The sequence below is a fragment of the Accipiter gentilis genome, chromosome 21 (genome assembly GCF_929443795.1).
Source record: "Accipiter gentilis chromosome 21, bAccGen1.1, whole genome shotgun sequence".
Lineage (NCBI taxonomy): Eukaryota > Metazoa > Chordata > Aves > Accipitriformes > Accipitridae > Astur > Astur gentilis.
In genome coordinates this window covers 10488946-10514649 of record NC_064900.1, presented here as the reverse complement: position 1 = coordinate 10514649, position 25704 = coordinate 10488946, and the positions used below count along the sequence as shown (strand labels likewise).

Below are 25704 nucleotides of genomic sequence, written 5' to 3'. Positions count from 1 at the left end.
TTTTCAGTATTTGCTATTTTTCTTATTCTTCGTTTTCAACTCGTATTACATATAGGATAGTATCTTAGTTCTTATGGAGCAATTGCTGACTGAGACACAGTATGTTGAGCAACACCATAAAATGTAGAGACTTACTACAACACTTTCATTTATTTTAAATAACTATATCTTTTTGGAGATGACCTGCTTATTTGGTTCTATTTCAGATAATTTGGGAAATAAATTAATTTTCTGTCATCTGAAGCCAAAGCATTGAATATATTATATAACATGGCTTTTGGTTTTCAGGAGCGCTTGGTGGAGGTATAACTAAACTTTGAAAACTAATGCTATTAAATGATGCAATGCTTATTATGCTATTTAACTGATAGATGCTTTCTGTTAAGGAAAGTGATTTGACACTCACTTTATAGTAATTTTATAATTACAGTTGCTCAGGCATGCTTGCAAGTTACATATCTAGCTTAGTTATTCAAGTTTCCATAACGTTCAGACAGGGTAAGCACCTCATGGTCTTCCAGTCAAGGTCAGGGGCATTCACCAATTAAAGGAAACAAAGAAAATTTAAGGACTATATTCAAGCCATGTAATATGAACATTGTGACTACTTCTTCATTGAAAAGAGAAATTGGGAAGCTTCTGGTAGCCATAAAGAGCACAAATCTTGAATTGCTCAGGCATTTGAAGTTGAATGCATAGTTGTGACACCAAGTTTACACATGTAGACAAAGTGGTAAGACCTGAAGTATCAACAAAAAAATAATTCTGGCAATGGAACTGCATCTCAGCTTTCTAGCTCTTCAACACCTCCTCACTCCTCTCTCTTACTTTTCCTTGCAATGTTATCCAGTAATACTGTGGTGGCTCCTGTTTTTGAAGGAAATCTGGTAGCAATCCCAATTGAATAGCACAGTATATTAAACTAAGTTGTAGTACACAGAGCATTGAGTAAGGAGTCAGTATACCAGATCCCCTTCCTGGATCTGATTTTGAACTTATGAAGTTTTCAGATTTTTTTAATATAGTCACTATATGTAAAGAAAGGTAATGTTGTTGACTTATTTAAAGTGTTAAAGAACTTCCTAGTCTCATTCCTGTCATCACTATGGGATGTACAGCATTGGTTATGAAAAGCAGGGAAAGGTTTTGATCAAAGTGACTTTACTTAAAGATGGGTATATTTTTGTAAGCAATTTTTTGTGCTTGGCATAAGAAGGTGGCAGATTGCTAGCCTCTATAAGCGAGTTATACAGCAAGAACACTAGGATACGTCGTTGCACAAGTGGCCTGAGGCTGGTGCTTTGTGTGAATGTGAATGTCTTCCAGCTACTCATGTCTGCTGTCAGGGAAAGCACAGAACAACATAAACATCCAGGTTTACTTATAGTACACTGAAACAAATACAGGGAGCTCAAGGAAATAACTTGAACTGATTTATGCAAAAAACTAAACTGTGTTTGTTAAAATTGAGTCAGATGAGGTTCAGGAACTAGTTGTAAAAATGGGTGGAGCCTATATTGAGGATTGAAATCATTTGGTTCTGATGAAATTGAAAGGATAAGTCAAGAAAAAATATAATCTTACTTTGTCACTGGAGGGGGATGTTAAGAGTGTGTGTGTGCCATTAGTTCAATATTTGCTAAAATGATAAACTAAATTGTCCTAAAATAAGTTTTGTAAATCAGCAAATAAATGAGGAAAGAATTAACTTCTTTGCCTACTGACTTGCTGATGATTTTGATTCATAAGTTTTCAGAAGGCATATAAGTTCTGTTTTTTATGGAAGTATGATTTGAAAATGTGCTGTAGTTAACAGACAATATCGTTATGTCCAGCTTTTAAAAGTAATTTATAGAATTTTACATGGAGTAATCCCTATTAATAAAAAAGTTATCAAGAGTAGCAGTACTACAGTAGAATTTCTATCTACATTTGTGATTGTTTCCTTTTGTATGGCAATGATCGCTTGTTTTTCAAACAAATTACCAGAATATATGTTCTTTTATTTTCATCAGAAGTTAACATGGATCTTAGTTTTGCGGTAGAATGACTTGTAGACTTCTTTTTCAGTAACTGTGAGATGAGCACGTATCCTGTCTATTAATTCATAGAGCAGCAGGGTGTCCATTATGATAAATGGCTGTTAGTAAGTACCTGACAAGTATCAAATGTTTTAGTCATGAAATGGAAGTTGTATACTTGATCATCAGGTAAATAGTTGTTTGTTTTGGGGTTTTTTCTATCTTGAAGTGCAATGAGAGGCAGAATTCACCAGTGACTTCCCCGGGATCTTCCCCTCTTGCACAGCGAAGAAAACCACTTCCAGACCCCCTGCAAATCCCACATCTTAGTCTTCCACCTGTACCTCCTCGTCTGGACCTTATTCAGAAGGGAGTAGCACGGTCACCATGTGCCAGCCCAACTGGATCACCAAAGGCAAGTCTTACTGAACCATTATTTCTTGATATACAAATATTGGGAAATTGTATTTGATTGTTTTCAAGGTGAGCTTGCATGTTTGTTTTGGAAGATTGACTATACTGGTATTTTCCATGTATATTTTCTTTTTCAGGAGTTTGCCCTGTCCAAAAGAACTTTTAATTCCTTGTAGCTTAGAAAAACTTTAGATTAGATCCACATTGATTAAGTAAGTCTCTTATCTCCTTCAGTTGACTTTGGCGAGTGCCTGTCCCTTTGCATAATACCTTGCATAGTCAGATGTTTACAGCTACATGTGTTAGTCAAATGTGACCTCTGTTTGTCTGATGATTATATTGTACTTGGTTATGGTCAGAATTTTAAAGACTTTGCTATAATGGATCAGTTTGGTAATAAACCCTGATTCATGAAAATAAATAAAAATTCAAGTTTCCTGAAAATAGATTTAAAGGTCATTATCTCATTAAAATTATATGTTGTGCTTTGATGATGATTTATGTTTAATTTTCATGGTATCCTTAAAAAAAAAAATATGTGCAGATACACTGCTTCCAAAACCTTAGATGGCATATATTAGGACTCAAGTTTGAAGGGAAATAATAATGACTCTATAGCTAATAAATTGTATGCTGTGTTTTGTGAAACTAATGATACTAAAGATTTAATGATTATTTTTTTTTGAGTGGGTACGCATGAAGGAGAACAAATACTATGTTAGTTGCTCTCTGAGTTGATCATTTTGTTGCAGTTGCTGTATAGAGAGGGGAATTTGATTTAATTTTTTCATTTTTAGATGATGAATTCAGATTCAAGTTCAAAACATGACTTGAAACCTGTGTGCTCATAATAATCCAGTATGAAGTACCCTATTTATTTTGTCAGGTTTTTACTTCAAGCTTGAAAATCAACCTATTCTTAAGATTCTAGCGCTTTATACTTTAGAGGAAAAAATAGAAGTTTGAATGGTTTCTTCAATCTTCTTTCATCACTTCTTATATTATAAACTCAAGGGAGTTTATAACAGATTGAGGATATATGCTAAACATATGTCACATAAATTAAAAATTAATTTTACAATAGCATGTTTTTACGAAGTTCATGTTTTCTGAAAAAACAGAAAATCAGAAATACCATTAATTTTGCTTTAAACTTTTCAGTGACATTATTTTGAAAGTGCTAGTTTTTTCCTTGAATCTTTTCCGGGGGGGCGGGGGGAATTTTGAGCAGTGCTAGGGAAATAAGATGGCGCAACAAAGAATAATCTCATACTTAAAAAAATTTCAAATTTAAAAAAAACCAAAACAATAATTTATTCCTGCCAAGACTACTACTTCAGTCAAAAAACCTCTTCTCTTTTTCTGCAATGGAAAACTCTTAACTATAATTATAACTATGAGCTCTAACAAAAACTTTGGACACAGCCATTTTGTTCTTGCCTTGACGGTGAGAATCACTATTTTTCTTAACTAGCAGCTGAATTAAACACTTCTTTATTTAATGTATTGTCCTATTTATATGACTAGACCTGCAGGTAGAATAACTTTACTAAGTGATGTGTTGAGGTGCTGCTCAAAGTATAACGGTGGGCTAACTCGTGAAGTGAGGGCAAATACTATTCTTACTTGAAAACTTTCGTGACCTCCATCTCTTCAAGTGTTAATAATATGCAGGCTTACCAGAGTCCATGAAAATTACACCTTCCAAGGGAAATAATCTTCCCTGTATTTCTTATGGTGGCAAGAGAAAAACATTTTGTGAAGCCCAATGTTACTTAGTAAAATGCTGTTAGTAATTCACTCCTAATGAAATGTTTTGGTTTTATCAGATTTCTGCTCTTAGAAGCTGTACAGCTACCTGTGTAAGGGTTTTTTTCTGGTAACTTGGTTTTTAGCTTTTTAGTATTAGCACACACAATTTTAGAAAACATTTCACCGTTTATGATGTAGTTCAGTTCTGAGGAAGGAAGTATTCTGGCACAGGTTGTTTGCAGGTGAGCTAATTGCAAACATTACTATGTACTATGTATGCTACCTGAAAAACTGAACTGCAGTTCAAACAAACTGGGCACTGTAACAGTGCATGTCAAGTAAAGAGTGGAGTTATCCCTAGGTATATGAGTAAAAATGAAGTAGTTTTCTTCTTCAGCTTGTTCCCTAATAATTGCTTTTTTGTGCTCATTCACTCTCACCAAGTCATTTTCCTATGCATGTGGGTTTTATTTTTGGGGTTTTTTTTCTGCATCAGGAAGTCTGCTTTAACATTCCTCGGAAATCATTTCAGCAGGCAAATAAGTGATTGAAAAGATCAAAGCAAAGGATTCTGGAAAAAAAATAGGGGTCATAAATCTGTCTCAGTCAGTTGTCTTTTTCTCCCTTCCACTCCTTCCTTGGGTTATTCATGCAACAGCAGAAATGGGGGCATGCTTTCTGAAGAAAGGCCAGGTTGTCTGCAGAATGCAAAGACTAACATTTAACCTACTGGCAAGTACTCTTGTGATGCTTTGAAAATATCTCAGTTAGGAACCGTAAAGCCATACTTGGTCATGAGAAAAATATGTATGCCTATATGTAATTTATTTTTTTTAAACTTACTGTGTTTAGTCTTCTCCTTGTATGGTGAGGAAACAAGACAAACCTTTGCCAGCACCACCACCTCCTTTGCGTGATCCTCCCCCGCCCCCACCAGAGAGACCCCCTCCAATTCCACCGGACAACAGGATAAGCAGACACCTGCATCATCCGGAAAGCGTGCCTTCCAGAGACCAGCCAATGCCCCTTGAAGGCTGGTGTCCCAGAGATGTGTTTGGGGCAAGCCAGTTGGTAGGATGTCGAATAGGGAGCGATGCTTCTCCCAAACCAGGACTGACTGCAATTTCAAACATAAATGGAAGGCACAACCGCATAAGTTCTGATCCAGGATTTATGAGGAAACATAGACGTCACGAGCTGCCTGCGGAAGGTGCCAAGGTATGAAATGAGCTGAATGTGTTGATACCTTACTGCAGCATTGTCTTGCATTGGCTAACGTACTGTTTATATGGGTCAGTGTCGATCTGTTTCTGAATCTTTCCTCATGATATTTAATAATAAGTTGATTGTAAATAAATGGTTTGTTAAATACTGTAATTTGTAAAGCAACAGTGCGTGAGGGTGTAAGTTACAGTTTTAACATGAAACCTTCAAAAATGGCTTGGAGAGAAAAATCTAGATTTACTATATTCTTTTAGCAAATTATCCGTACAGTTAGTGCATGATAATAATATATTACTGTATGCTGCAGTATAGTTACGTAGCATCTCAGGTCCACTTTGGAAGTGCCTTGTGCCAAAATTGTGTATGCATTTGGTGATGGAAGAGTAGATGTTCCAGTTACCTCTGTAACTGGTGAGGTGAGGACTTGGTAACCTCTTTAATCTGTAATGTATGCAACATGTACAGATGATGTATACAAATATACTTAGGTTGTCAGGTATATTGTGTGCATTAACATAAAAAGCTAAATATTCTAAAGGTCAGTTGTGTTGTTCATCAGTAAACATTATTTTCAGAAGAGCATTAAATTAGTCACGATGTTCAATATACTCTAATGGAAAAGATCTAACCTGCCTTGACCCTAAGAAAGAGGAAACAAATACAGCCAAAGCCAAGCTAAATGCAGAATCATTTATTGTATCTCTACCACTGGCTATATGGGCAGCATCCTTGAAAGCACTCAGTGACACAACCCTAGTATTGCATTGTTTGATTTTGTATTATCATCAGTACTCGGAACATTTTTCAGGATAATTAGCATTGCAGCTCCCTTTCTCTTTGTCAATTGTTTACAGCAATACACATATCTTTAGCTGAATTTTTCCTCCGTTGTACTTAAATCAGAACTCCAGCTGCTGGAGTTGTAATTTGTCCATAGCAGCCTTTGATTTCTCTTGGACAAATGTCCAGTGTAATGTCCAGTAATCCCTTTTCAGTGCTGAGGGCGTTCAGAGTTGTCACTTGCAACCTTTCCACTGATTGTCTAGCTTGGTTTGGCTAGGGGTCTTCTGCTTGTCACCCACAGGAGAAGTATGTTTTCCTGTCGTTGCTTGCAGTGAATAGTATGTGTGTCTAACTATGGTGTTTCTTCTGTGAAAAAATAGTGAAGGATTGTTTCTTTGTGTTAATTTAAGATATCTGGGGAGGAGAGCGTAGAGGGAGTAGTTCTGGCATTCGGCAGCTTCAGACAACTTGCAAGACTATGTACAATTTGGGAAGCTTAGGTCTGAAAAGACATCAAGTGGTGATGGCCTAAGAAAAAATTCCTAGTTCTGCTCTAATCAGTTTTATCAAAGCAGCTCAGTAATTTATTCACAGAACAGGTTATTAACTCAAAGCTGCTTTTTTTTTTGCTTGAAGACTAACGTAGCTTGTGCTAAGAAGGGTGGATTTGTGGTTAAGCCACGGTAGTTAAAAATCATAACTTCTTCTGTCTTGCTTGCTTTTCCCAAGGTCACAAGCTGTTTAACCTTTCTATCTCCATTTTACTTTTTTTTTTTAATATGGATATTTTGATTATTTTGAAAGTACGTTACTGAAATTCAATTAGTATTGGTAAAGAACATTGACATACATGTTGAGAGGTACTTAAGAAGTCCATGATGTTACAGATAATTAGAATTTCCTTTCATCAGCATTGAGGCAAAACACCAAAATTTTACTTACAACTAGGCTGTTGTTTAAAATCCTATAGCTTTTCATCTGATTTTAAAAGGATACTGTGTTTATATCTTCAATTGCATCTCCATATTGCATTCCATTTGTGGTCTGGCACAGAATTGAAGCTGATAGAATTAATACTTCTCAAATCAGAATAATCACACAGTGTAGAAGTGCCATTGTAGTCTGGAGAAGCTACATATGTATTTCTTTAACCAAATGCTGTTTGAACTGTCATCTTCAGGTTACAGATCTAAGCCATTTGGTTAAATGCAGCAACTGACAACTCTGAATTATCGTTTCAGGCTTTATGCACATTCACAAGGAAGACATTTAATCAATTTTCTTCCCTGATTCATATATCAATTGTAATATAATCTTTTTGCTATTGGTAAAAGCCAAGAATCAGGAAAACAATCCTGTGGGTAGGGGGTGGATTCTGGCAGGCACTGTATCACAGACTTTTAAAAAAACATTAATATGTTTAGCATGCTGCACCTGCTGTTTTCCCACTGTACTTCATCTCTCTAACTTTGATCGGTTTGCAATCTTGAAATCTTAATTTTTCCCCCAAGCAGCTCAGTTGTAACTGAGTAGTTCATCTAGTAACCATGATGTGGAACTTTCTTTTTTGGTGAAGTTTTAGGCTAATGTGTTCTACAGCCCCAGATGGGCTGAGCTGAAAGAGGTATGAAAGACTGACTTCAGATAACAGCACTGTAGTATGAACTCATAGGAAAGGCTTCACCCATAGTCTTCGCAAGGTCTGTTTTGTAAAACCTAGTCGATGAGCATCCAAGATGATAAATGCAAGGAGGTACCCATTGTAACAGTGTTGTGATTTTTAGGTCTTTTCAAACGGTCATCTGATAAATGAAGAATATGATGTCCCTCCACGGCTTTCACCCCCTCTTCCAGCTGTCTCCATCATCCCTAGTATAAAGTAAGTTAACTTTATCTATAAAAGAAATGCGCTAATTAATGTTAGATAAGAGCACTGATTTTTTTGGTGCCAAAAGAAAAAGGGGAAAAAGAAAGAAATAAAATGAACTAATATAACTTCATGATACTGTTTCCATGAACTTTAATGTGGTTTTACAAAGAAAACGTAAATTGTCTGGATTAAGTGGGAACAGTTCTAATGTTAATTGAACATACTACATTTTTATAGGAAGAGAGAATAAATTGTGGCAGATCTTGCTCACAGGCATTTGGCAGTGGGAGCAGATACTGTCTGCTTTTGCTTCTACTACTACAGGAGAAGTGTGGTCAGAGCTATTTATCACAGGAGATGAGAGATGCTAGGGAAAGTGCTAAGGGTAAAGAGCGTGATTTGTGTGCATTCTGCCCCTAATCTAGCCATGCTTTCTGGGCTTTCTGCACATGGAGCTTTATCCAGGGTTCACACCAGTATCTTTTCTTTGTTGTGGCTAAAAACCAACCAAACAAAAACATTTTATATCATTTTAAATGGGGTCAACCTCCTGAATTCCAGAGTATGGTTTGGGAAATTTTGTCATTTCAAGTTGCAGACTACTCTTAGTCTTCCAGTAACATGACTGTTTGTTTAGTACCAAGATGTTGCTGTCCATAGCAAGTGGTTTTGGACTCTGAATCACACAGGATTTTCTACAGAGCAAGAGATATTTAAAATAGAAAGCTTGGAAGTGCTATAATGTTTTGTCAGTTTTTTGGTTTTGTAATATTTGATGTTACCCTACAGCTTCTTTCCAATGTACTCCTTGTGGTTCTTGCTGTTAAATAAAATAATTGGGCAGTCAGTACATATTAATACTGAGAATTTTCTCATTAGTGTGTAATTTTGCCATATCTTCAGCACCCATTCCATTGTTGTTCAGTTAGCAGTAACATAAAAGACAAATATATCTCAGCATTTCATTAATGTGCTGGGTTTTATCTTCCCGAGTGCTAGAATAAAGGTGTGGTGGAGCATTGACTTTTTCATTCAGAAGCATATTTTCAGGTGCAACAATTGCTGAGTTGAAGCTCTGCATGTTTGCTTTCAGTTCAGCAGCAAATTTTAGAACATTATCCAGACATTTCTGTAATGTTGTGATGTAACCTGATTGAGGTAGGGTATCACAGCAGTACGATTTGGATACTTCATGTAATCAGTCCCCTTATAGACTGATCTCCTTGGATTGAGTACTCCTTCCATGATACAATGCAAAACCTGGGATGTTCCACACATGTCAATCACATGTCAATCAGATTGAGCAATAAATCTGATAGACAAACTAAATACTTCCATATTCCAAAGCAAATTAAACTCTGGAAAGGGTAAGATTCTTATTTTTATTTTTCACAGCGTTGGAAAAAAACCCAAAAAATTCTGCTTCATGAAAATCCCATGTTTTACTCAGATCTTTGTGAATATAGCCTACAGTCAAAGTACAATGTATACATACACCATACGGTGTTCATTGGGAAGTCCACAGGATAACGTAGCAATGTGGACATGCACAAAATCCCTGTCAAACCAATCCAAAACTAGAATCTGTGACTTTAGCTTGGTCAAAAGAAATACCTTCATTAACTGAAGTCTTCTGAATAGAAAACTGATGTATTCAAGCCAAAAGAAAATCTTCATTTGCTAAAAGTAAACTCCATAGACTTTTGAGGAAAAAATTAACTTTCATTTCTGGTTTGGTTTTGTACGTACACCTTTTAAAAAATATACAGCATGTATTAAATTTTGATTTTTAAAATGTAAAAAGTATCAATATATAACCTAGGGGTAAGAAGTTCAAATTATTTAATTAACAACTACTAAAATGTCACATGGAATGACTGTTAAAAACTCATCATTGTATGTTGTTTCTTGAAACACTAACATGTCTATTTTAAATTTGATTTCAAATTAAGTGTTTGTTACCACTAGGAAATACCCTGATAATCTATAATATTGTGTGGCAATATATAGGTGGAAAAACTGGGGGAGGGGAGGAATCTTCAAAAATAGCAAGTTTAGTAAGTTTAATATTTCCACCAACCACAAAAATTGCTTTCAGAAAGGTAACCTAAATAATATTTAGCACGATTTAATTTGAAATGTCAGAGAGAATATTTTTACAATGTATTTTTCCTCCTGTTAAATTGACTGCACTAAGCCCTCATAAATATGTTGAACTGTACTTGATCCAAAATACTTTTGCTTTCCACAACTGTGCTACTGCAATCAATCTGGTGCAAGTTTCTCATTTTTACTACTCTCCAATCTCTGCAGAGTTGTGGCATGAAAGCTAGTTTGTTTCATATAGCTCCAAGGCATTTTATTCTTTCTAGTTACTATCATAAGTCTGCAATTTCAAAGGTCTGACTGAAGGATACATTGACCACGTATGAAATGTCTTAGTATAAATAGTAAGGAGGCAAAATGACCCTTAGTTGAAACTTCACAATTCTAAAATGTCCCAACTTAACTTATTTGATCAGTTTTTACTGTATATGAGATTACAAATATTTCTTTTTTTTTCTTTTACTAAGTTACATTAATAGAAAAGCACTAGTGTCTTTTTTCTGGAAACAGTGCTGATTTATTTTCATTTTACTAAATTGATTATTATTAACCATACTTTAATAATGAAATGTTGGACTCTCTTTAACGAAGCATCTGATTTTTATTTTCCACTCAGCCACTATGTTGCTGCTCCTACATGTGAAAACAGTTATCCTTTTATTGGACTGCTGTAATTATGTCAGATTATTTTTAGAAGTTTTGATCAAATTGCTACTTTATTCTTGAAAAAATAAATAAAACTTTTATGTCAAAGATACAGAACCATTATTCCCCCAGACTTTGAAGTTTTCAAGTTAAGTGGTGTTTTATTCCTGTGAGTAGGTCCCATTCTGCTACATTGATAGAAAATTGGCCTCTTTGTCTTGGAAGTACTTTATATCACAGTGGTACCTTCTGTGAGAGTGTGTCTATTTTTGAGTATGTAATGAGACATCCAATTCCAAGTACCTTTTGTAGTCTATAAATACATTAGGAATATCTAGTTGCTTTGAGGTAGTTGAGGGAAAGGTAGAACTGAAAGGTATTTCTCCTCTTGCTATCCCTTCTATCTTGCTAACAAACTTTGAAGGTGAAGCCATAGTTCCATTAAAGGCAGCTGTGCCTTGGAAGTCCTGGCTCCCTTGAAATCAGCCATTGGCACGGTGCTTCTCCAGCGGCATTAGAAAGAGCACTGCTGACATGCAGGTTCCAGACATCTGAGAAATGATGCTCTGGAGCACACAATGTGTCCTTAGCCCGTAGATTGACAGGCCAGTGAGTTTGGATACATCAGCTGTTCTGCAGTAATTGTCGTTGCGTTGCAGGTTACAAATAGAAAATTGTGTCCTTCTCTGTGAACGAAGGTGAATCGCTTTATATACTCTTTGGTTTTAAGGGTAGAGCATGCTTAGGAGCAGTTGCCACCAGCAGCTGACAGATGTTGACTTGTTCATGTGGTCCATATTGAAACAGAGTTTGCTTGAGGCCTTGCAAGATTAAAGCATTTGTCTGCACTAGCAAGTAGTATTCTGCATAGGACAGAAGAGCGGATAGTAAGGACCTGATGATGCCTGTACTGTACGTGTTGGGGGACAGCAGTTCAACGGGCTATAGTCTTGTCCAGTGAATTTGAATAGTCATTAGCAATCAGAACATAGTAGGGGCACGCTTGGAATGTATTGTGTATTTTAGTTTAATCTGAAAGGTATTCAAGTTGTGCACTCCTCAGTGTAAATCAAAACATGGTAAGTAGGGAGAGTAAAGGGATTAATTTCAAAGCATGGTCCTGATCCAGACTGTAATACATGGACTGCAAGTTCGTCATGTCTAAGTTCTGTGAATCAGTTTACCAGTAAATGATGGAAAGGGGGCCTTTCCCTGAAATACTTCTAAACAAGTATGAGATGTTGGTTTCCCTGGAGTTCTGTTTACAACTAAGCTGGAGCTGAAGTGGCTTGGCAAAAACAAATTCTCACATCTTTTCCTGTTTTGCCTTTGGTCCTTGGTGCTCAGTAGGATAAGAGAGATTGACATCTAGCCTTCTGTTCAACAAACCAGAAAATACAAAGTCATCGCTTAGCGGAATGTAATTCTGACTATCAATTTTAAACTATTTCCACTTAAGGAGTAGGAAGGGGAACTAGAGAATATATAAATACAGTGTACTCGTCAGTTTTGCATTCCTCTCTCTGTATACAGATCTTCTAAAGATATGAGGAATGAAGTTTTTTAAAGTGTAATTACAGAAAATTTCACCAGCTTGATAAGCAGATGCCCAAGTGTTTCATGTCTTCGCATACAATGACAATGTTCTTCTGTTTAGTTAAAGAAAACCTGTAAAATATTTGTCTATTTATCTTAGATGGTTTTCTATAGAACAGTAGAGTTAGTCTTAGAACAACGGATATTTAATAAAACAATTTGTTCTTGAAGAAATTTCAATAATCGTGGAGAAAATGGGATAGACATCTAGCACAACAATGCAAAAGAGGTTTGGACTCAAATATCATTACAACTGGAGTGACTTGAAGAGCAATATATTTTTTAAAAAAAATATGAATTCTGAAATATTAATAAAATATAATGTAAGTATACAACAATTTTAAGACCCTAATGGAGAGTATGTTAGTTATATGTTAGTACTCTAACTCTTCTATTGCTTTACAAATCAAAAGCATTTTTCAAATATTAATCACATAATAATATTTACAACCTGGCAAATATTGAAGGACTTCTCTAAGGCTACACAGTATTCAGAAGCAGGAGACCTGGAACTTAACGTCTTTAATAATAGCTCTAAACTAGTAACAATTTCTCAGCAGAGAAGGGGGGGTGTTGTTTGTTTTTTCCCAGCCTTTGAAGAGGGTGTCAAACAATACTAACAAACTGGTTTCGTCAGTATTAGATGTTTCTGGTTTAGATACTAATATTTCAAACATTGCTATCTGCAATTCATGATTATCTTCAAAAAAACTCAGGCATATATATATATATATATATATATATATATATATATATATATATATATAAAAAATAACAGCTCCAGAATGTGCTGGATTGCCGTGTAAGAATGATTGCATATCCACAGAATTGAGAAAATTTATTCTTTCAACTGTCTACCTGAGAATACTACGGAGTTCTCATTGTCCCTGTACATTTTTACCTTCTGTTCTTTAAATGGCTCTACAGCAGTGACACAAACCTCTTGTCCATCTAAAAAATCAAGGATGGAAAAAACAATTTCACATTGCATTCCTGTGTGAAATTTTGCTCCCTCTACAGAAAGGGGTTGAAACTGCAATATAGAGTTTGCAGTTCAGTGCCATAAATCTTCTTTCTCCCGCCTTTGCAGAAGAAGATGGATTCCCATCTTTCATGAGCTTGTTTCTGAAGACAAAAGTATATTACGGATTGAAGGAAAGAGTGTCTGAGAAGATTCAAGTAGCTAGGGAGCTCTAGACTTTCAATATATTCAAACAGAAGCAGCACGTATCTCCCCTTCTTTCTCCATTTCTCCCTTTTTTTGTTTATTAATTTAGTGACTTGCTAGTACTCATAGTAGCTAGTTATCCGGTTTTGTTCACAGGGTACCTGGGTGTTCTGAAGTCATGTGGCATCATCTACAGTAAATAGTGAAAGACATATGGTTTTCCTTTGTCAAGAGGTGTGCTGTGTGATTCAGGCACTGCTTGGGTTGAAAAAATGAGGAGATAGGCCTGGCCTGTCATTTCAGCTCTTGCCCTTACGATAAAATAAAACTAATTAGACCGCACAGTAGGAGAACGTATGTCCGCTTCCTTCTTATATCTCCTTATAGTCCTTAAGAACTTTCCTAAATGATGTATGAAGTACATGGATCTTGTAATGTAGCATGTAGTTCAGCTCAGGGGCCATTACCTATGCTTTTAAGCCACAAATCAAAATGGTTGTGGATACCTTGCACATCTTTGTTCAAGGTCCTCCAGCTGTTGACTTGTCTGGGGGCAAAGCATAAAGGTGCTCTTCACTGCATAATGTAATATCCAGATGATTATTGAAGTTACACGCTTTTTTGTTCCTCATGTTCAGCTAGTTCAAGAATGAAACTTGTTTGTGGTTTTCCTGTATGATCAACCTGAAGTTAAATTAAGTCCTTAATGTAAGCTTTTGTATTTCAGATGTTTTGTCTGTTCCTTGTTTATCTTAAAGTATTGGAGTAATTGCTATAAATGGAGGGACTCTATGTATAAAAGAACAGGTGATGTTGATTGCTAGACCTATAACCTAGCTAGTTAGATTTTATGAAGGTCAAAAGATTATGTTGAGCTTGTTAATATCTAACAAAATTATTTTCCCCAGACTGCTCACTAAAATCAAATTTTTGCCCATCATTTTCTTTACACTTATATAACAGAAAACCAGGTAGTAGGAGTTATTTTTTTGTTTTCAAAAAGGTTTCATATCCATCAATATTCTCCGTGATGGAAATTGTTACCTGTAAATGGAGATTGTAAAGCGTACCTCTTTACTGGGCTTCCACTGCTTTCAAGAAGTGATATAAAGCACTGTCTGGGAGAACAATTAAAGACAATTATTGTTTGAAGTAAAATTAATTTAAAATACAGGCAAATTCTGGGAGTTTGATAATGTTATGGCTGGAACAAGACTTCTCTCAAAGGGTGAATGTCTGCTGCCACACTAAGCCCTGCTAAATACTATTTGCCCCGAATTAACTTTGTTTAGTTCTTTTGATAAGTGCGAACAGGTTAAGCCTTTTAAGTGCCTTATTAGTATTCTTAATTCTTTGCAGTTCTCTGCTATGTTGTGCTTGCTTAAAGTAGCTGCATTCTCAGTGACAAAAAAAGCCAATACCCTTACAAGTTTTAGTTTGACATGGTGGTTTTGTTACCTTGTGTAGCAGACGTATTGAGGATGTTTAGGCTAAAGAAGAGTATTTTCTGTATTAAACTGAGGTTGATTATGTAACAGTTAGTTAAAGCAAAACTGATCTTCTCATTTCCTTAGGTGCCCTGTTCCTTCAGCAAATTCTCTGTCTGATAAATCAAGGGATCACACAGATGATGATGATGAATACAAAATTCCATCTTCACATCCTGTAATACTGAGCTCACAACCAACTCATGGTCATAATACAAAACCTCTTGCTCGGTAAGATCATTCAGCAGCCTTGAAGGCAACTTATTTACAAAAACTCTGCTTTTTCCAAAATTTAACTGGATTAAATATTTATAATGATGGTTAAGCTTGCCTGTCTTCTAAAATGCCTTATCTTTTCAAGCTTGGATTACTTACGCCTCTGTTTCATTTGACTACCACTGCAGTCATAAATCTGTGAAGTTCACTTTGTTTTATCTTTCTTGCATCAGAACTGGGTATTTTTTGCTGTTGAATATTATTTCTGCAGTTGATCCTTTTTTTCCCTTAGGTTGAGGTTTTCAGAACTGACCAGGAGATTCAACCCCCAGAACTCTCGCAAAGTGTAATTTTAAGGAGAATTGTGTGACGGAAATTCCCAGTCAGCTTAGAAAATCTTTAAACATTCACATTTTATGTAATTCATTTTGAGAAGCAGCGCAATACTAAAAAATATGTGAATTGGCAGCTGTATGTACATACTTTGATTCTCTTTTTGTCCCGTGTGTGCTATGCCTTTTTAGCTTTTTGAGCCTGTTTCACAGCATATTTTCTTTGTGCTTCTCAGGAAGAGAACCGTTTTTTTAAATTCAGATTAAATATATCTCTTTTGCTTTAAATGTGTTCTAAATTAATATCTCCAAACTGTCACAGTTTTGAATTATTAATGGATTATGGCAAGGAAATTTGGAGCCAAGGGATGTGACAACTGAGCGCTGTGTCATTCCTGGTGAACTTCTTGGACTTTGACTCATAAAAAAATCTGAATGTATGGAATTAAGAGAATAAGTCTTGGGAAAAAGAAGGGCCAATTCTCTACTGGTCTTGTAAACCAAAAGTGTGATATTCAAGTATTGATCTAAAATGTTCAGACTCTTCTGCTATTAAAAAAAATGCAGTGACATATTGCCATTCTTTCCTCTCTCTGTCAGAATGTAATGGCAAGGACCCACCATCAATAAAGCTCGACAAGTCTCTCATCCCAAAATTAGCCAATTATAATTCTTAGACCTCTTTAATCAGAATTTAGAACAGGTCCAAAAAAGGTCATAGTCTGATCACTCCTTGCATGCAGGTTAAAAAGTCTGGTTTTATTAAAAATGCTGATGCAACCTTCACTGTGTAAATGTGGCTATCACACAGTTGTCTGAGCTTTATGATCTTGAGTACTTAAATTCCTATCCAATGTATGAGGCTTAAAAAAAAAAAAAATTGGATGAATAAAACTCTCAGTGTTGGCCAAGCAAAAAAATGGGAAGGAAAAAAACCCCACCCAACTTCCCAAGGTCCTAATCCTTTTTACCTGTGCCATTTTTTATCCAAGTGCATTGTGCTTCTGCACGGGAATGTCTTTCTGTAACATGCAAAGTCATTAATAGAGGCTGAGTTGCTTGCATGACTAGGGTTACACAGGATGTAGCATTTCTTAGCCAAGAATTCATCTGCAACAGAAGAGAGCAGTATGTGGGCAGATGACCTTGGCTTAGCAGCTTCCGAGGGCTATGTCTAGGTTAGCAAGTAGTGTGGTGCAGTAGGAGGGAGTCTGTAGAGGGGACCAATTGACTCCAAGGACCCCACATCCGCACTGCATGTTTTGGGAAGTTTGGGATTCAGATGAGCCCTAACATGGTCCTGTGGCTGGAGTACCATTTACTACTTGCAGCATGTTGGTTGAGCTCCTGCAGGACATCTTTTCAGTTAACATCGTTGTTGTGGTTTAACCCCAGCCCAGCCAGCACCTACGCGCCACACAGGCGCTAGCTCGCTCCTCCCCGCACCCAGTGGTATGAGGAGGAGAATCAAAAAGAGTAGTAAAACTCATGGGTTGAGATAAGAATGGTTTAATAACTAAAGTAAAATAAAATTCAATAACAATAATAATAAAATATACTAATAATAATTGAAATGAGAAGGAATGTAACAGGTGGGGGGTGGGGAGAGAAATAAAACCCAAGAAAAAACAAGTGATGCACAATGCAGTTGCTCACCACCTGCTGACTGATGCCCAAACAGCGATCCACCCCTCCCGGCCAACTCCTCTCAGTTCTATACTGAGCACGGCGTTCTGTGGTATGGAATATCCCTTTGGCTAGCTCGGGTCAGCTGTCCTGGCTCTGCTCCCTCCCAGCTTCTTGTACACCTGCTTGCTGCCAGAGCATGGGAAACTGGAAAATCCTTACCTTAGGATAAGCCCTACTTAGCAACAACTAAAACATCAGTGTGTTACCAACATTATTCTCACACTAAATCCAAAACACTGTACCAGCTACTAAGAAGAAAATTAACTCTACCCCAGCCAAAACCAGGACAGTCATCCAGAAACAATTGAGTCTGCATGTTCTGAGACCTTTTTGCAATGTAAACCAGTGTAAAAAGTGCTGTAAGTGGGAATGACTTGTGGACATTTGTTTCAATTGATACTCCTGACTTGGACTAAAATGCTGATATCCAGATGCACCCTGAAAGATTGCTTGAGAAAATAACCAACTGGAAAACCAGAAACTTCTCATTTTTCTTATATCCTTCTTTTGCAGAAAAAGAGAGTTGAGTGCTTTCAATTGGCTGGTACAGGATGTCAGCAGGCCATTAGAATTACTAAAAGAGGCTGTAGATGGAAAGCTGATTTCAAAGTTTTTTTCTAGTTTGTAGTTTATTTTTTAGCTAGCCTACTTGGTTTTGCACTTAGGGTGGGCTTTTTTGGCATTAATCCAGGACTTGCTACAGAGAAAATACCTCAGTTTGCCATTCACATTGCTCTATGATTAAAACCACCAACTCATTTTATAATATATTCTGATAAGAATTTTAACTCGAAACAAATCATTCTCCTAAGTGTTAAAAAAAATAAAAAAAAATTGTCGAATATTTGTGTATGAATATATATGATGTTCCATATACTTAAAATGTCTCCTTTTAGCTAATGTCGCTGCTTAGATGTGAAAGCTGAGACAAAGCTTTCAAAAAGAATCTTGGTTCTGGTTGATGGTTTATTCTTTTAATGTACTTCTTTTAATCTCATGGGGAGGTGAGTGTCAATGAAAGCTTAACTTTTCAGTATTGTTTAGCAAAACTATTAACAACAATATTTTTCTTTTTTAATTGTCATGAATTTTTAGCACCTTTCAGTTCTGTCCCGGAGTGTCACCTTCTCTTACCGCTTTCCTCAGTGTTGCTTCCTCAGTTCTTGGATAGTACTTAAGAGTTTTCTGTAAACTAAAGAGCCTACAAAATTTCTTCTGGACGTTTTGTAATTTAGGAGCCGTGCAATACTTCTATCCTACCCCCAAATTTGTATTGCCTCTAAGACGTTTTGCTCTTTTACCAGTAGATACGATAATGCTAAAAATATTACAAGAATAAAACAAAAAATTACTTGCAGTCTTATTTTCTGGCAGCTCAGTTAGTTGTCTGGTTTGTTACAGCTGATCATCTCTTCCCAGGTATGGGGCAAGTTCAGCAATAAGAAATGGAGGGAAAGAATTTCAGCATTACTAATTAGACTACTACTAGAAGAATGATATATTATTATATTCACTATCTTTTCCTAATAAAGCTTTTTCCAAAAGGAAAAGGACAGAAGGCTTGCTTGTTAGTACTCACTTGCTGCCCTTCTTTCTGGTGTTTACTGTTGATGTAAACAGGTATTTTAGCATGATTTGTAAACTGAACACTTAATCTGGGCTCATTATGACCTGAATACTCTGCAGTGGTGCGATATTAAATTATCTTCCTGCCTGTGGCTGGTTAGATTATTGAAAATGCAGAATAGATTCAAATTGAAGTAGAAAATATTCTCAAATTATTTAGTATATGTGCTGAGGAGTCAAAGAAAGTGTTGCGTCCGCTGCATTTGAGAGATTGAACCAATCTAATTTCAAAGATAGAAGCAACACTTCCTCTACCACTTCCCTGGGGAAATTAATTCATAACAAAATAGCTCTTACCATTAGTCTTTTTGTTTTGTTTTATTTTTTAAGTCTTGTAATTATTCTTACATTTGTTTCATTAGTCCTTGTTACAACTCTTGGGACCACAAACACAATTTCACTTCCTCTTTCCTGTTTATATTTTTTAAATGATTCCAGACCTTTATTCATTCCTTCTTTCCATATGGCCAAAGCTGATAGGTTTATTAATGTTCATACTATTGGTATAAACCCAAGATCTGAAATTTTAGCTGTATATAGCTCTAGCAGATTTGCCAGTATTTAGTAATAATGGTGCATGGTGGGTTGGGATTTTTATTTTTAAGCTGGAATTGTTTAGCACAGTGGCCTTTTTCCAGAGAAACTCTCTGGTTCTTTCTGAATATGCAGGGTCCTCAGTACCAATGACAGGAGTAATTTCCCAGTTCTTTCACATTAATTAAAACAATATTTAGTATTATGAAAAGGCTTTTGTTCTGTGTTTTTCCCTGCTGTATTTGAACAGAGTCACCTTACAAAAATAATCTCCAGTATTTTTCTGACAAGAGTATAGGCAACTTTGTACTGTTTGGTTTAGATGATTTTCATATTTAATTTGATACTGTTGTTTGATTTTGAGGGCGTAATATGCTTCCATTTTAAAAAATCAGTAAACTGTGGTAGAAGTGTCAGTGAGACTCAGCTTTTTGATACAGAAATGAATAGGCGTCTGCAAAAGTGCTTTAGCTAGTTAAATTATTTTTTTTTTTTAATGTTTGGCTAAGAGTTTATTTGAAATTTGTTATTGCTAGTGGTGTGTTGTGGTGTTCTGTTTGTGTTTTTTTTGTTGTTTTGTTTTATTTTGTATTTTGTTTAATGACTCTTCTGTGTACTTCAGTGTGGATAATTATGAAAAACCCCATTTCCCTTTATCATGTTTCTGCTATGTAAAATTCAACAGCTGGGAAGGCGAAATTGGATTGAGTCTGTGACTTAACTGTGTGAATAAACTAATGAATGACCTGAGCTCTGAAGTGAGGACTATGTTTAATGTTAGTTCTTCCTCTGTCTTGTATTTAGCCTTGAGTAAGTTATTTAAGCCATGTCAGTATCCCACCAAGAAAGCAGTATAATCCTGCAGAGCAGTTTTATTGACAGTTAATGAGTATCTGCTCTCAATATAAAAAGCATAAATTTTAAAATTGGTGCAGCTTATTATCTTCCATTTGTTTCCATGTAGTGAACTGCCAGCTCAGGTACTTCCTCATTCTGGGAATTAATACTTGGATAACTGGTTGATTGCTTCCTGTTTAATGTCTGTCTTCAGGGTGTGCGAGAATGGTCAATGTGCTGGAGTAACGAACGGAACACACAGTACTGCTTCCGAGATGAAGAAATCAAAACACCCAGAGTTAGGTATGTTCTTATTTTCCACTATTTAGCAGGAAAATTTACTCTGTGCTGTTCTAGGGGTACAGCAAGAAAACATTCACTTCTTGTGATTATGTCATTCAGGAGATGTCTATGATGCACCTACTGTTCCGGTACCTTTGCCACCTGCACGACCTCCTACCAGAGACAACCCAAAACACAGCTCTTTGCTCAACAGGACACCCTCCGATTATGATCTTCTGGTGCCCCCTTTAGGTTGCAGACTTTTTGCTGATTACATTTAATGGTTAACATTGCCTAGATGAACCAAATGCCATGTTCATTGAAAAACAACCAATGTTGAGTATGTTAAGAGTACCAAACAAGCTATGGGCTAAATATTACAGCTGTAAGTCAATATTTGTGTTAATGGTCTGTACTCAGTATCTGTCTGCAAGCCCTCATGCAAGACAGACAAAAAGGCATACTAAATCTGTATTCAAACTATAAAGAAAAGCAAAACCATTTTCCCTAAAAAAAATTACAATTTTTTGTCCCTTAATAGGAAGTTTGAGCATTGCAATTTAATGCAAGAGTGGAGGGCTTTTCCTATTGTAGCTTAAATAATTCCATTTTTTTAATCAAATACAAAGAAGAATGCCAGTGAGGTTGTATTTTAAGTCAAAGAAAACAAAATTAAATTAATAAGTTTATTTCTGGTTTTCTCCACTATCAAGGGACAGTTCAAAACTCACTGCTGCCTACAGTCACCAAAAGCTATCATTTCCAACCCTGATTTCTGTTCTGCTCTACACAAAAGTCAGTGAGCTCTGCATTATATACAAGGGCTGTGCTTGGCCACTGCCCGTGCCTTTATTGTCAAACTCAGCTGCATGATTGGATCTGTGTGTGTCATTATCCAATTTTCTGGTTCCATAAAACCTTTTGAACATTTGCTATGTTCTTGCACTATACTCTCTCTGGTCCCTGATGTGTTCCTGAGTTGTGGGAGTACATAGAATTGAAGGCAGAAGAATGCGTAGAAATCACACTGCTTGGTAATTCTAGCCCTGTCTGCATCACCTTTGTGTAGGGGGCACATTCTTTTGCCAAGCTCTAGAAAATTCAGTTTATATCTGGGGTCAGAGCTTTAGAACAGCAGATAAAGATAATACGCAGTATAAATGTAGCAGATTCAATGTAGTCAGCATTGGTGTTTGAATATAAATATATTTGCTTAACCACTGAAACATAGCTGTTATTCTTCAATGATATTCAGTGAAGCTTTCATTATAATACACTCTTTGCAACTAAGCCACTAAAAGAAATCTCTCCCCCCATCACAGAAAAGAAACTGAGCACTGCAAAAGGTCATTCAGAGCATGTCTTAGAAGAGGATTGTGCACAGTAGGAGTCAGGTTTACAATTTCATTATTGGAGTCACTGAACTGCTATATGAACCCTAGGAGTAAAGGCCTCAGAAAAGAAAAAAAAAAATAAATTAAGCTTCACTCTTTATTCTACACTTCTTAATGAAGTTTTTCTCATCTAATAATTCTTTTCTAAAATGCAGGTGAAGATGCATTTGATAACTCACCCCCTTCGCTACCACCACCACCACCACCTGCTCGGCACAGCATGATTGAGCAGACAAAACCTGCTGGCTCAGGAAGCCGACCTCCTTCAGGACATGAATTGTTCCTTCATTCTGGTAGGAATACAATGGAAACAAGATATTTTATTTCATTTTGCTTTACTTCAGAAGCTTATCTGTTCCGTGATAAAGTTGTCATCAGGCTTCAGAAGTCTGTTTTGTCTTTACTTCATTATACAAAACGTTAAAAATTAGGTGGTTTTTAATGGTGGAGATGAAACATCTCAGAATATAAAAAGACTTCACTTTTTCTTATCACTAAGTAATGAAATAAGGTCAATATGTCTATACCAAGCTAGACATTTTGGTAAACTGTATTTTTCTAGTAAGAATTATTACTCATGAAGTGCCAAGTTTTGTGTTGTAATCTGTGATACTAGTCTGTATCCTTTTATCAACTCCATTCTTTTCTATAGTAAAACATAATTAATGGAGTTTATTTTCAAGTTGGAACTTGGGGAAAAACTAGAACATAAGGGAAAAAAACATCCTGCTTTGTTAGAACTGTTGTAAAATTTTGCTGCAAAACTATATGAATTGTGAACACAGTTGCAGGTGCCTGAGGTTCATAACCTTTTTGATAAGTCAAGCGTTCACCTATCTCTCCCCATGAATCACTGTGATGGTTTTTCAGTCTGGTATTTTGCTTGTAAAAGATATAAAAGCTATATTCACGATTTATGATTTTTGTCTTTGAGTTGAGAAGTATTTGATTGTCAGGCTAATTAAGTTGAATACATTTGCTGATGATGATACAGATGACAACAGGATTTTTGTGGGTTATAGTGCATGTCTGTGAAGCGGCGTTTTTTTCTCTGTGGAAGCTTGCAAAGGATGTTGGTGTCTTGAAGTTTACCTGTCCCACGAATACTTTCAGTGATATCTACCTTGCGGTGTGGTTTAGATGTCTTTCTTCTCCTGTCTCTTTTTCTTAGAAGCTGCATGGAAAGGAATAAAATGAAATATTTTGGCGGTAGTGTGGCAGGAAGGCCAGAATGTAGATGACAAGCAGTCCTGTGCAACTCCATAATGGTCTGGCAGGTTGTTGGGTGTTTGGCTGACCTTTGTGACTGATACTAGCTGTGGGGTGAAAGTGAGTTAGTTGAGGCTGAACTGGAGTGACCTTTTATGGAATGTTTTTATTATGTATTTTTTTGCCACCAGTCAAGGCCTGACATCGGGTAATTTGCCAAAACTGTGTATACTTTAAAATGCAAATTCAGCTCAGTTTGTTACTTTCTCATATAAGCCTCTGAATGCATCCAGGTAAAAAGACTTAGCGTGTTAGAGGATGTAAAAGTTGATCTTCATAAATACAGGGCCAGGAAATAATTTATCTTCTACACTTCAAAACAAAAATTATGTAATCGTCAGAAGTCCAGTCTGAACTGGTGGCTCAACTCTGTCATCTGATGCAGAAACATACACTGCACCATTCAGTTAATGGGAATGGAGAGGAAAAATAGAAGCCCTCACACATAGACGCACACAAGCTCTGTCTGTGTGCAGTTCCCAGAAACATGCAGAGTTTTAAATTATTAAATGTTATTTCCAAATAATTTTAAGAAGCACCACTGATGGTGTTAAAAAACATTTAATAGCTTATAATTAAAAATCTGGAAAATGTCTCTACGACCATGTATTGTTCATATTTGCACAGTGAATATAATCTTACAGCAGCAGTTTTCATTAATCTTAGAAGGTTATAAATCTTCTTAGGCATACGTGGTTGTGTGGATTGGTCTTTTTTTATTCATATGGTATTTCTAAAGGCATATTACTCACTTTGCATCTTGTCAGATAAACTGCTGTAGATGATTTATGATGCGTTTTTGATGATTGGTTTCATACAAGTCTTGGGGGTGATTTCTCAGCTATCCATCAGAGCCTGTCAGATTAGAATAATAATCTCATCATCAACAACAGCAAAAAGTTGCACTCACATGCAAACACTATTATGAGCCCGGAGCAGAAGCGAGGTCCAGGATGATGTTAGTACTGGCTCAGCTGCATCCTCAATAGCCGAGGGGAAAAAAAAAAACCCCAACAAAAAAAAACCCCACCAAACCAGGAAGACACAATATGCCAGGACTATATATTTCTTTCATTTTTTTAAATTCTGTTCCTGTAATCAGCAGAGAGAACTGAAAAGCCTAGTTCACAGCCTTTACCAGTCCTGGTAATATTTACCCGTAGCTGGGACACTGTGTATAGGAAATCTGCCCTGCAGTCTTTGTGAACTGCAAAGCATAGAGGTGTCACGAAGCTCTAACCAAACTGATTAGTTGGGATATTTCTAATTCTGCTGCTTCAGGCTTTGCAACCTTTTCCATACTTTGCCAGGCACAATCCTAGCACTGTCAGGATTGGCTAATCAAAAGGTACCTCACGGATGTAGACAGAAGAGCCATGGTCAGTGCAGGATGCCTTTGAGCTGTGCTCTTGTTTTTGTCAATTGAAGACATAGTTAAATGTCTACTATGCAAGTGTTGAATTTGGATGTATATGTGCATATGCACGTGCTGTGGGGGAACACCTCTTTGGATTCTGAAGGGAGGTTATGCTAAGCCTAACTTCTATGCATCAGGCCTCCCCCAAATAATAATTCTGATTATTCTAAGAGACCTTTTTGGTTCTGTTATTACAGATCCCCATTTTGATCCGATAACTGGTCATGTTCCTTTGCCACCTGCTCGTAGAGTAACTGGAGAAAATGTCAAAACAAACAGGACATCTCAAGACTATGATCAACTTCCTCCCTCTTCAGGTAAGGTAGAAAACTGTTCTTGTAGAAAATTACAATTTTATGAAGCAAATAACTTTAATCCATAATGTCCACTGAGGTTTTTGTCATTCCTGGCAACAAACCGCTCTACAAAAATATGAAATCATCAAAGGATAAGAGATTAAAGTTCTTCAGTAAAGGTAGAAGTGGCTACCTGTTGTCTGTAGGTATAGATATTATGACATCAATGTCACTACCTGCCAGACTGAATACTTATGTGAGTTCTAGTGTTCCTTATTTTTTGAGAAAGGCAGAGATTTTTCTGCCACTTTTAAAGCTCACAAGAGATAAGAAGTCCTGCAGGGACCACATGCATCTCACTTCCATCTTTGTTTCATTGCTCTTAGAAAAAAGAAAAAAAAAAAAGTAACTTCACTCTCTAAAGTATTACTATTTTCTGGTCTTTTTTGCTAATATGTTTGTCTAAACTGCTAAGAAATTTATATTTTTTTTTTTAAAAGAAAATAACAAGAACCAAAACTAATTAAAATTCAGTCTTCCTTTTGCAAAGGAACAGGTAGAATAGAAGCAATTCTTATGCCATAGAAATTTTGCTTATGGTTTTAAGGCAACACGAATAGTATTTAAAGGAAAGCTACTCAAAATTAGTTAAAACAATAACAATATTTACCTGTATTTCAAAGTACTTTCACCAATTTTTAGACAAATTTTCTTTTCTTTAGATGTGCATGATATATGGGAAAGGG

The 25704-nt window shown here is 36.3% G+C and overlaps 1 protein-coding gene across 2 annotated transcripts in view; it reads left to right on the top strand.

Annotated features, from left to right (window-relative positions):
• CBLB (Cbl proto-oncogene B) overlaps positions 1-25704 on the top strand; it is a 139243-nt gene that overhangs the window by 102233 nt on the left and 11306 nt on the right. Inside the window, exons 11-18 of one of the 2 annotated variants that reach the window (XM_049824745.1) lie at positions 2251-2436; positions 5040-5405; positions 7979-8073; positions 15154-15297; positions 20515-20603; positions 20703-20834; positions 22132-22269; positions 24860-24979. In XM_049824745.1, the coding sequence (XP_049680702.1) occupies positions 2251-2436; positions 5040-5405; positions 7979-8073; positions 15154-15297; positions 20515-20603; positions 20703-20834; positions 22132-22269; positions 24860-24979 (1270 nt within the window). The remainder of the gene's footprint in view (positions 1-2250; positions 2437-5039; positions 5406-7978; positions 8074-15153; positions 15298-20514; positions 20604-20702; positions 20835-22131; positions 22270-24859; positions 24980-25704) is intronic. The other variant, XM_049824746.1, reaches the window with a different exon arrangement.